The sequence below is a fragment of the Oncorhynchus tshawytscha genome, linkage group LG24, assembly GCF_018296145.1.
Source record: "Oncorhynchus tshawytscha isolate Ot180627B linkage group LG24, Otsh_v2.0, whole genome shotgun sequence".
Classification (NCBI taxonomy): domain Eukaryota; kingdom Metazoa; phylum Chordata; class Actinopteri; order Salmoniformes; family Salmonidae; genus Oncorhynchus; species Oncorhynchus tshawytscha.
This window is the reverse complement of record NC_056452.1, coordinates 10,730,417-10,743,451: the sequence shown is the minus strand read 5'-3', so window position 1 is coordinate 10,743,451 and position 13,035 is coordinate 10,730,417. Positions and strand designations below refer to the sequence as shown.

Here is a 13,035-nt window from a genome sequence, read left to right as displayed (position 1 = left end):
AGTAAATAGGATAATTCATTCCACTCCAAAAAAAAACACAACACAAAAGACAAATACTTAAACATTTGAAACTTTGTGTTTATTCATACTCCCTTTATAAAAATGATTCAGAACATGCACTTTTCTTTTTTTGCACAAAAGTATTTCCCAAAATGGAAATATTGGCACAGTGCAAGGGCTCTCAGCTTTCCACTTTAACATTTGAATTAGGAAAAAAGGCAAATAAAATATACATATAGCAATTTTTTTATTTTTTTTAAGTAGCCAAGACAGGTATCCTTCTCTTATTTCCCACCCACATGTAAGTGGTATGTTTTGGCACACACGCTCAAAATGGATGTCACTACAAATGATAGTTGTTTCTCCACCCCATTCACCCCCAAAATACCAACTGTCTCTGGTTGGAGATGTACCAGAACATCAGGCGAACACAAACCATCGATAGTAGGGAAACTAGGCTGACTAGATGACACACCATGACCTGACGTCAATGTAAAAACATATTAAAGGGACATTCCACTACAAAATAAAAAATAAAAATAGAGATGTTTCCAAACTACAAAAGCAGCCAAATGTCAAGATGAGTAAACATTCCACGCCCAAAATAAATGGAAAAGATAAGCACCGCAAATCTGGAAATGACATTTTTTGGGGATTGTGGCAAATAGCTACTGTACATCTACAAAAACAGATGGGCCTGGGACGAGGACATCAAATCAACAATTTTAGCATCTGACAAACTTTTGATTTTGGAGTGTGTAATGTCCCTTGAATCAATACATTGAAGCAGCCTTTCCATACAACTTCAGCAACACTGAACATAGATTGTATTTCTTCTTCTGTGGAACATTGTCATCAACGGAGGAAATTAAAGAACATTAATATAAAAACATACAGTAACTGAACCAATCAAAGTGCTGCTTAATTGTCTCTCCCAAACACAATAAAAACAGAACAACAATTTTGTACACATTATGAAAATATAAACAATTGTTGTCATATGTTCTCCCTTCTCTGTATGCTCTCTATAGTATGGCAATAGTATTCCTCACACATACAATGGAGCAACAATTAAATAGTTCCTCGTAAAATACTGACTGGTCTTTCAACGGTTAAAGGGTTCTCTCAATGTCTTGTCCTGGAACACTCAACACGGAAAAACAATTTAAAAAAACATTTCAAACAGCATATCTTAAGCAGTAACGCATAGTAAAATATATGGTGTGGGCAGGCCTACACTGTAGGCTAAGAACATGTCTGCACTGTTCACGGTTTTGACCACCAGATGAAGCTCAAGAGCCATTAAAGAGACAGGTGGATAGAAAGACAGAGAAAACCTCTGACTCCAGTTCTTGGTACCAGTCGTGACCCACAAACATCTCTTTACTATGGAAACATTTCACATACAAGCGTCCATCTTGTGAGCAGTTTGGCAAAGGAAGCACACTTTTTACTCACACAATATTTTTCTTGGAGTAGTAAGAAGGCACTTCAGATAGTTCTTCTAAGAATGCAGCTTAGAAGTCTCCCATTTCTTTGTGGAAGCAAAGATAAAGTCATAGCACCGACATATGGCATATTTATACCGATACACATTTAAAAATAAAATAAATGGACTCTCAATTACTGTGTCTTTTCGCATATTGCTCCTTCTTTTGAACGTAGAATTACTTATAAAACATAACAACGTACAGCTGACAGTTGTAACATCAGATACAGCTGACATTGATTACCTCATTTGCATTTAGTGATGTTACAAACTTCAAGTTACAAACTCATTTCAGCCTGTCTCCAGGGGGCACTAGCGTCAGTTGTGTCTGTAGGAGCTATATACTCAGTAATGGAGCAATAACTCCTATATCGTAATGTGTTATAGAAGATAACGCTGCATATACTAAGTCCGCTTTAAGAATGATCTATAGTAGATGTCAAATCCACTCGGAGCCCTTGCAGTCACCCGACTTGCTGCTGCTATTGCTGCTGTTTCCCCTTTCGGCTTTGCTGGAGGTGTGCTTGGAGGCTTGCCGGTGCTTGCGATCACGGTGGGGCTTGCTGGGGTTGTTGTGGCCCTGTTCATGGCTGTAGGCCTGGATGGCCGACTCCAACCGGTCCTGCGCCTGCCGAATCTCCCTTTGGAGGGCGCCACGAGCGTCCCTCACGCCACCCGACGATGGGAAGTTATCCTCATTGCTGGCGTACTGCCGCCTCTCCTCCTGGGCGATGTTGGCGCGGTTCTGTCGGCACGCCATCTTGGCGTTGCTGAGGTCGGTGAAGGGCAGCTGCCCATCGGGCACCACAGTCGGCACCATCAGTGTTGGGGGCTTGACTGCGATGTTGTAGCCCGGCGGCGCTGACGGGGCGTTCCAGGAGTAGGGGTAGCTGCTGTAACCATCGCCCCCCACTACTCCTCCGTCGCGGAAAGTGGGCGGCCCCCCGGGACCGCCGCCACCCCCAAGGCCATACAGGTCCTCCTCGGAGAGCGGTCTCCGACGGGAGCGCAGGATGTCACAGATGGTGCCAACGCCCAGGTGGAGCATCTCCCACACGTTGAGCGCCAAGCAGAGCAGCGACACGGCATACATGATGAGCAGGAAGATGGTCTTCTCGGTGGGGCGTGACACAAAGCAGTCCACACTGTGCGGGCACGGCCGGCCCGAGCACTCGTAGATGGAGGGCACCGCCAGGCCGTAGAGGGCGTACTGCCCCCCCAGAAAGGCCACCTCTAGCATGGAACGCGCCAGCAGCTGCAGCACGTAGATACGCATCAGCCCGTCCTCCTTGATGCGCTGGCGTCCGTCATGGCGCACCTTGCCTTTACCCTGGCAGCCGCCTCCAGCTCCTCCGCCACCCCTGCCTCCTCCCCCGTCACCTCCCCCCGTCTCGCTCTCTACCTCGGGAACCTCATAGATCATGGGGTCCTCCTCCTGGTCATCCTCGGCCTCCTCCATGCCCCGGTGTTGCCTTCTGGCCCCGAGGTAGAGCTTCCTAGGCTTGCGCTGGGACAGTCCTCCTACCCCTCCTCCACCCTCAGCTCTCTCCTCACGCCTGGCAATCTTGTTGACGGCGTAGCCCAGGTACATGAGTGACGGCGTGGCCACCAGGATGATCTGAAAGACCCAGAAGCGGACGTGTGAGAGCGGTGCGAATGCATCATAGCAGACGTTCTCGCAGCCCGGCTGGCCTGAGTTGCACACGAACTTGCTCTGTTCATCGTAGTAGATGGACTCGCCGCCCACGGCGGTAAGGACGATGCGGAAGACGATGAGCACGGTAAGCCAGATCTTGCCCACGAAGGTAGAGTGGTTGTGGATTTCCTCCAGCAGGCGTGTCAGGAAGCTCCAGCTCATTGTGATGGGAGTCTGGGCGACAGAGAGAGAGAGAGGAACCTCCCTCCTCCTCACTTCTCACACACTGCCGTCTGTGGTAGAAAAGGAAGGGGGGGTGGGAGGGTCAGGTGCTTATATATTGCTCAGGTTAATAGCGGGCACACACACACAGTCCATAAATACAATTGATTGACACATGAAAGCAATTCAAGATCAGGACAACAAAAGCTATTACTCCTTTCATATCAGCCTCATGTGGCATAAGGTGCGATGGGATAGCATTATGTCAAATACAGAACATTGACAGGCCACAGGTGTTGCACAAGTGAAGTATTCAGAGAGGTATCAGCCTTGTGGAATAAGGTGTGATGGGATAGCATTTATGTAAAATACATTGACAGGCCACAGGTGTTGCCACTAGGGATGTGGTCATGGACAATTTTGCATCAGTTTTCTGTTAAAACGCTAAGGAAAAAAATCATAAAATTCCACGTCAATTTACAATCCAGAAAAATGGCCCTATTATATATGTATGTATATATGGAAGCCAGGCTTCAAAAAATGGACCAATAACCAAAAAATACTAAAACATACAATCTATCGTATCCCTGTGTTTCATCATTCTCCTTCAATTCGTAAGAGGCTGAATGTATCTCACCGGAAAAAGCGAGTGAAACAGCACCTCCCCGGTCTCTGTATGTGTAGGCCATATAACTGATGCTGTTTGGTCAAAAAGAGTATGACATTGTTGCCGCCCGTGGCGTTGCATGCAAGGGAATCCAGCGAGCATTTTTGACCTCCCTTGATATTTAAAATAATAATAGCCAATCAGCATTGAGCTAAGCTGAGTGAGCTCAACTGTGAATGGTCCTGGTGCACCAAAAAAGGTTAAAGGGAAGCCCGTTAGGATTTGGCTTCACTCCAATCACATCACATCGAGAGCAATACATCATTGACAGAAACAACTTGAATTGTTGCATCTCGTTGTCCTCTGGTGACTAGCTAGGTAGCTAAAATGGTCCCTTTCCTATATTAGCCATGGATGGAGATAGGGATTTGGACTTTTGGTTTTAGTTAATTCTTAGTACTGACCAATGATTAAAATGTCGATTCTGACCCAACCATAAATTCATACATTGTACCCCTGGCCTGAAAGCTACTGATGACTGCTAGTGCCGGGCAGTGAAGTTATATCTACTGTAACCCTTGACAGACATAGAACGCAGCTACAGTAATATGTCATTAGCAAGAATTTATAACTTTTCAGACAATTACAAAAAGTGCTGGATCAGACACCTTTTCAGACAGTAGAATTCTGCCTAAAATGTTCTGTATTTTTTGCCTGACAACAATAAAGATCACTGATTGATGTGCTGCTGTGTTGTTTTTTATGCAGTTTTTATGGTATGGTAGCTAGATGTGTTTTATTTCTACTAAATGTCTCGGTAGGTCACGGTATTTAAAAAACTTTAAAGTACTTTTTTTAGGAGAGAGTGGTCTGAGTGAAGGCAACAGCCAAGCATGCTGCTAGAAACTCGAGACTATTTGACTGACAGTTCTGGTTGCCTAGTGATGGACTTTAGTTCCAGTTCAGAAGCAGCTTTTCTTTACAGACACTGTCCTTTCATATCACTAAAGACAACCTGGTCTCAGAGCATTTCGTATTATTATGTACGTCAATCCGAGATGCTCCATTTAGTATGAGATGTTACATTTCGTATGGTATGGTATATTAATTTGTCCATCACCCATTTCGTATGATATCTTACAAATTACAATTCAAATTATATTTTATAAATTCGCTAAATGTACAATATGTTATGAATTTGCAAAACATACTGTATGATAGGAATTTCCAAAACCTATGATATATTACCAATTCTAGCTAGGTGGCTAACTTTAGGTAGCTGGGTAAGGTTAGCCAGGCTAGGGGTTAAGGTTAGGAGTTAGCTTAAAGGGTTGTTAGGGGAAGGGTTAATGCTAGGATTAGGGGAAGGGTTAGCTAAAAGGGTTAAGGTTAGGTTTATGGGAAGGGTTAGCTTACATGTGGGAAGTAGTTGAATAGTTGCTAATTAGCTAAAATGCTAAAGTTATCGGTGATGAGACTCAAACTTGCAACCTTCGGGTTGCTAGACGTTTGCGTTATATGCCCCACTCCGACCAACCACCCTACTTTGGTTTTTGCCAAATGTAACATACAGTATCATACTAATTTCTCTGAAACCAGGCTGCCAGAAATGGTTGTGTCGGCAACGCTCAAAAAACATATTATTAAATTGGGTGGTTCGAGCCCTGAATGCTGATTGGCTGACAGCCGTGGTATATCAGACCACGTATACCACAGGTATGACAAAACATTTATTTTACTGCTCTAATTACATTGGTAACCAGTATATAATAGCAGTAAGGTACGGGGGGGGGGGGTGGTATATGGCCAATATACCACGGCTAAGAGCTGTGTCCAGGCATTCCGCAATGCGTCGTGCCTAAGAACAGCCCTTAGCAGTGGTATGTTGGCCATATACCACACCCCCTCGGGCCTTATTGCTTAAGTGTAGCCTACCTTCACAGACAGACAAACATGCCGTAGCCGAGGTGCATTCAAGAGGCCACATTCCATTATAAGCGTAATCGATACCGGTAGCCTACTGTCATTTTATATGAGACTGCCTGCCCCGAGCTCACAAGACTGCATCAGACAGAAGACTGAACACATACTTGCATCTTTAACGTAGAGACTGAGAAGGCAGTCCAGCACGAGAGAAAGGCAGAAGCATGCACAAGTGCGCTAATATGTTTTGGTCATCTGCATTTCGCAATGTCTTGTTTTGCAAATTCACCAAGTAGCCGAAAGTTCACCTCTTCTTCTGTGGTTTTTATTTGAATTACACAACTTCCCCAGGCTTTTATAGTCTATCAGCTATAAGACGGAAAATAATATGTTTTGTGATGACTGAACTGTGATTTAAATGAAGTGGGGGGAGTGTTCTTAACGTTAAGGATCCCAACTTCGTGTAAACTCACAGTCCTAGTTGCCACAAGTGAAGCGTTCAGAGGTAAACATGTGAAACAGTGGTCATCCAGGTGATGTGAAATTCAGTACCTTTTCAGTGAGTTGGGTTGGATCAGAATTTTCCACTACAAATAAGGATATGAGATAAAAACGGAGAACAAAGACAAACGATCCTGGAACATATCCCCCCGTATGCCGTCCAGACAGGGTGGTGATGGATTTGGCACTTTGTTCTCTTCTGTATATGTGTGTGCGCGCGTGCGTGTGTGCGTGCATGTGCTGCAGGCTACGTTGGAGCCCCACATTTTTCAACTGTCCCCCCCACCAACCGAAAGACAGGGGCAGCATATTGTGCACCTTTCCATTATAGACACATGCTTACAATTACCCAGGGCGGAGTGCACGCCATATGTCATGGCCATGTGGAAAAATGCACAGTCCGCCCCTCTGAATCATAAAGAGAAATTCCATTCCGCTAAAATGTATGTACACACACCTACTCCTTTCCACAAGCATACACCAGTGTTTCCCCTAGGATTATTTTAGACTCCGAACGACTATGAGAAGATCACTTCTGCTGACTTTTGAAAGGACTAATGAAAATGTAATTATGTTGACACCATCTTAAATATGAGTAATGTGTGCCACTGCACTGTAGGGAGATGATGAGGAGCAAGCGGTGGCTGTGAGCTCTTGGCACTCATTCGTGCCACTGCTCGCTCGTTTGCTAAAAATATACAGTACCAGTCAAAGGTTTGGACACACCTACTCATTCAAGAGTTTATTTTTTATTTTTACTATTTTCTACATTGTAGAAAAATAGTGAAGACATCAAAACTATGAAATAACACATATGGAATCATGTAGTAACCAAAAAAGTGTTAAATAAATCTAAATATATTTTATATTTCAGATTCTTCATAGTAGTCACCCTTTGCCTTGATTACAGCTTTGTACACTCTTGGTATTCTCTCAACCAGCTTCATGAGGAATGCTTTTCCAACAGTCTTGAAGGAGTTCCCACATATGCTGAGCACTTGTTGGCTGCTTTTCCTTCACTCTGCGGTCCAACTCATCCCAAACCGAGGTCGGGTGATTGTGGAGGCCAGGTCATCTGATGCAGCACTCTCCTTCTTGGTCAAATAGCCGTTGCACAGCCTGGAGGTGTGCTTTGGGTCATTGTCCTTTTGGGAAAAGAATGATTGTCCCACTAAGCGCAAACCAGATGGGATGGCGTATTGCTGCAGAATGCTGTGGTAGCCATCCTGGTTAAGTCTGCCTTGAATTCTAAATAAATCACTGACAGTGTCACCAGCAAAGCACCCCCACACCATCACACCTCCTAAGACCAAGGACAGATTTCCAGCGGTCTAATGTTCATTGCTTGTGTTTCTTGGCCCAAGAAAGTCTCTTCTTCTTATTGGTGTCCTTTAGTAGTGTTTTTGTGGCAGCAATTTGACCATGAAGGCCTGATTCACGCAGTCTCCTCTGAACAGTTGATGTTGAGATGTGTCTGTTACTTGAACTCTGTGAAGCATTTATTTGGATTGCAATTTCTGAGCCTGGTAACTCTAATGAACTTATCCTCTGCAGCAGCAGAGATAACCCTGGGTCTTCCTTTCCTGTGGAGGTCCTCGTGAGAACCAGTTTCATCATAGAGGTTGATGGTTTTTGCGACTGCACTTGAAGAAACATTCAAAGTTCTTGACATTTTCCAGATTGACTGACCTTCATGTCTTAAAGTAATGATGGACTGTTGTTTTGCTTAGCTTATTTGAGCTTTTCTTGCCATAATATGGACTTGGTTAATTGAAATGCATTCCAGGTGACTACCTCATGAACCTGAGAGAATGCCAAGAGTGTGCAAAGCTGTCATCGAGACAAAGGGTGGCAACTTTGAAGAATCGCAAATATAAAATATATTTTGATTTGTTTAATACTTTTTTGGTTACTACATGATTCCATATGTGCTATTTCATAATTTTGAGGTCTTCACTATTATTCTATAATGTAGAAAATAGTAAAAATAATGAAAAACCATTGAAGGAGTAGGTGTGTCCAAACTTTTGACTGGTACTGTACATTGTAACTGGTCACTTAGAAAGGGATAGTGCCCTTTTTCTACTTATTCAGAGTCAGACGAACTCATGGATATCATTTGTATGTCTCTGCGTGCAGTTTGAAGGAAGTTGAAGGTAGTTTTGCGAGCCATTGCTAATTAGCGTTAGTGCAATGACGGAAGTCTACTGCCTAGAAGGCCAGCATCCCAGAGTCGCCTCTTCACTATTGACGTTGAGACTGGTGTTTTGCGGGTACTATTTAATGAAGGAAAAGGAACACATGTGACTTTGCTATTCATTGACAAAATAAATAGCAAACAGACTCAATCAAAGCAAATTCAAATTTTATTTGTCACATGCACCAAATACAATAGTCTGGGTAGCCATTTGATGAGCTTTTCATTAGTCTTATGGCTTGGGGGTAGAAGCTGTTTAGAAGCCTCTTGGACCTTGAATTGGAGCTCCGGGACCGCATAGAACAGTCTATGACTAGGGTATCTGGAGTCTTTGACAATTTTTGGGCCTGCCTTCCTCTGACACCGCCTGGTATAGAGGTCCTGGATAGCAGGAAGCTTGGCCCCGGAGAAATACTGGGCCGTACGCACTACCCTCTGTAGTGCCTTGCAGTCGGAGGCTGAGCAGTTGCCATACCAGGCAGTGATGCAACCCATCAGGATGCTCTCAATGTGCAGCTGTTAAACATTTTGAGGATCTGAGGACCCATTCCAAATTTTTTCAGTCTCCTGAGGGGGAATATGTTTTGTCGTGCCCTCTTCACGACTGTCTTGGTGTGCATGGACCATGTTAGTTTGTTGGTGATGTGGACGCCCAGGAACTTGAAGCTCTCAACCTGCTCCACTACAGCCCCGTCAATGAGAATGGGGGCGTGCTCAGTCTTCCTTTTCCTGTAGTCCACAATCATCTCCTTTGTCTTGATCATATTGAGGGAGAGGTTGTTGTCCTGGCACCACACGGTCAGGTCTCTGACCTCCTCCCTATAGGCTGTCTCATTGTTGTTGGTGATCAGGCCTACCACTGTTGTGTCATCAGCAAACTTAATGATGGTGTTGGAGTCGTGCCTGGCCGTGCAGTCATGAGTGAACAGGGAGTACAGGAGGGGACTGAGCACGCACCCCTGAGGGGCCCCCGTGTTGAGGATCAGCATGTGTTGTGCCTAACCTTACCACCTGGGGGCGGCCCGTCAGGAAGTCCAGGATCCAGTTGCAGAGGGAGGTGTTTAGTCCCAGAGTGATTAGCTTATTGATGAGCTTTGAGGGCACTATGGTGTTGAACGCTGAGCTTTAGTTAATGAATAGCAAACTCACATAGCTGTTCCTTTTGTCCAGGTGGGAAAGGGCAGTGTGGAGTGCAATAGAGATGGCATCATCTGTGAATCTGTTGGTGCAGTATGCAATTTGGAGTGGGTCTATGGTTTCTGGGATGATGGTGTTGATGTGAGCCATGACCAGCCTTTCAAAGCATTTCATGGCTACAGACATGAGTGCTACGGGTCGGTACTCATTTAGGCAGGTTACTATGGTGGTCTTCTTGAAACATGTTGGTATTACAGACTCGGACAGGGAGAGGTTAAAATGCCAGTGAAGACACTTGCCAGTTGGTCAGCGCATGCTCGGAGTACACGTCCTGGTAATCCGTCTGGCCCAGTAGCCTTGTGAATGTTGACCTGTTTAAAGGTCTTACTCACATCGGCTGCGGAGAGCGTGGTCACAGTCGTCCGAAACAGCTGGTGCTCTCATGCATGTTTCAGTGTTACTTGCCTCGAAGCGAGCATAGAAGATATTTAGCTCGCCTGGTAGGCTCGTGTCACTGGGCAGCTCTCGGCGGTGCTTCCCTTTGTAGTCTGTAATAGTTAAGAAGCCCTGCCACATCCGATGAGCGTCAAGAGTTGGTGTATTGACACTTTGCCTGTTTGATGGTTCGTCTGAGGACATAGCGGGATTTCTTATAAGCTTCCGGGTTAGAGTCCCGCTCCTTGAAAGCGGCAGCTCTACCCTTTAGCTCAGTGCGAATGTTGCCTGTAATCCATGGCTTCTGGTTGGGGTATGTACATACAGTCACTGTGGAGATGACGTCCTCGATGCAGTTATTGATAAAGCCAGTGACTGATGTGGTGTACTCCTCAATGCCATCGGAGGAATCCCGGAACATATTCCAGTCTGTGCTAGCAAAACAGTCCTGTAGTTAAGCATCTGCTGCATCTGACCACTTTACAATACATCTATTAATAATTTTGCCGTGTTTTGGTTAGGGAAGTCTTAGTCGCACCATTTCACATCTAGCTAAGAAGTTGTGTGCTTCAATGAGCAGTATTTCTGAAGTTTGACAATGTGCACAAAAGCTAGCATACATTTGTTTAACATTAGCTTGCTACTGAGCCAGTCACTGAAACAATGCTGTTAACCGGGAACCAGCTACCTACTTAAAAGCCAGCTAGCAAGCTACTGTAGTAGTGCTGCTAACATTATTATGAGTTTTCATGAAGCAGCTGTTCTGCTGCAAGTCATTGCATTAGCCTCCAGAGTCAGCTGCATTGCTCAGCTGACCCAATAATGGTTACTTAAACAGTATAAGCAGCAAGCTAAAGCAGCAGGTAGAGATAGCTAACTAACTAACATTAGCTATGTCAGTAAGCTAGCTACAATAGTAAGCTAAGCACCTGATGAAGTGGTGACCGACGTCCTTGCACAGATTTTTTGCAGGAGAAATACACCACTTTGTTAGTTTTTCTCAAATGATGAAATCACTGTTGCAACATTTGTAACAATTTAAGTAGTTATTCTGCCTATTTCATGGAGAGTCATGTGAGAGCGCAGTGATATCATAAAATAGGAACCATTTTAATTTTTGAATGTCGGATGCTTGTGAATCCTGACACTTTAGGATGAGTTCCACATCCGTGTGCCCAAATTGATGACGCACACGATATATACAAAAGTATGTGGACACCCCTTCAAATTAGAGTATTTGGCTATTTCAGCCACACAACAGGTGTATAAAATCAAGCACACAACCATGGAATCTCAATAGACAAATATTGGCAGTAGAATTGCCTTACTGAAGAGCTCAGTGACATTCAACGTGGTACCGTCATAGGATGATACATTTCCAACAAGTCAGTTTGTAAAATGTCTGCCCTGCTAGAGCTGCCTCAGTCAACTGTAAGTGCTGTTACTGTGAAGTGGAAACATCTAGTAGCAAGAACGGCTCAGCCGCGAAGTGGTAGGCCACACAAGCTCACAGAACGGGACCGCAGAGTGCTGAAATGCGTAGCACATATAAATTGTCTTTCCTTGGGTGCAACACTCACTACCGAGTTCCAAACTGCCTCTGGATGCAACATCAGCACAATAACTGTTTGTCGGGAGCTTCATGAAATGAGTTTCCATGGCCGAGCAGTCTAAGATCGCAATGCCAAGTGTCGACTGGAGTGGTGTAAAGCTCGACGCTATTGGACTCTGGAGCAGTGGAAACGCGTTATCTGGAGTGATGAATCACGCCTCACCATCTGGCAGTCTGACGGACAAATCTGAGTTTGGCGGATGCCAGGAGAATGCTATCTGCCCGAATGCATAGTGCAAACTGTAAAGTTTGGTGGAGGAGGAATAATGGTCTGGGGCTGTTTTTCATGGTTTGGGCTAGGCCCCTTAGTTCCAGTGAAGGGAAATTTTAATGCTACAGCATACAATGACATTCTAGACGATTCTGTGCTTTCAACTTGGGGAAAACGTTTGGGGAAAGCCCTTTCCTGTTTCAGCATGACAATGTCCCCGTGCACAAAGCAAGACCCATACAGAAATGGTTTATCGAGATCAATGTTGAAGAACTTGACTGGCCTGAACAGAGCCCTGACCTCAGCCCCATCAAACACCTTTGGGATGAACTGGAACACTGACTACAAGCCAGGCCTAATCGCCCATCATCCGTGCCCGACCTCAGTGATGCTCTTGTGGCTGAATGGAAGGAAGTCCCTGTAGCAATGTTCCAACATCTAGTGAAAAGCCTTCCCAGAAGAGTGGAGTCTGTTATAGCAGTAAAGGAGGGGACCAACTCCATATTAATGCCCATGATTTTGGAATGAGATGTTCAACAAGCAAATGTCCACATACTGTTGGTCGTGTAGCGTATGTCACGCAGCGAGAGTCGAAAGGAGACGAACAAATTCAGTTCAGTCAATCGTCCTGATGAGCCCGTCAAGGCTCGTTAGTAGGCTATGCGTGTGCTAGAAACTTCAACGAGAACTTGAAACCTGTCTGACAAAGTTTGGACTAGGGAAAGTGTTATTATTCCGTTTATTTAACTAGGCAAGTCAGTTAAGAACAAATTCTTATTTACAATGCCAGCCTACACCGGCCAAACCTGGGCCAATTGTGTGCCACCCAATGGGACTCCCAATCATGGGCTGGTTGTGATACAGCCTGGAGTATTGTTTGTTTTTTTGTATTACAAAAATGGATATGTTATTTACGGTGAAAATCACTACAATATGGTTTAGCTGTCACCCTGGCCTGATATTGGCTACACTAGCTAGCTACTTCCCTCGCTTTACCAGAAAACAGTGCTCGGTAGGCGGGAGGAAGAACACTGCCCCTGTGTTGTTGTATGGCCGACTTGCAGA

At 44.8% G+C, this 13,035-nt stretch overlaps 1 protein-coding gene across 1 annotated transcript in view; it reads right to left on the bottom strand.

The window, feature by feature from the left end:
• Positions 1-60: 60 nt before the first annotated feature.
• LOC112223760 (gap junction gamma-1 protein) overlaps positions 61-13,035 on the bottom strand; it is a 45,534-nt gene continuing 32,559 nt past the window's right edge. Inside the window, exon 3 of the mRNA XM_024386943.2 lies at positions 61-3,418. Within this exon, the coding sequence (XP_024242711.1) occupies positions 1,929-3,347 (1,419 nt within the window). The 5' untranslated portion in view covers positions 3,348-3,418 and the 3' untranslated portion in view covers positions 61-1,928. The remainder of the gene's footprint in view (positions 3,419-13,035) is intronic.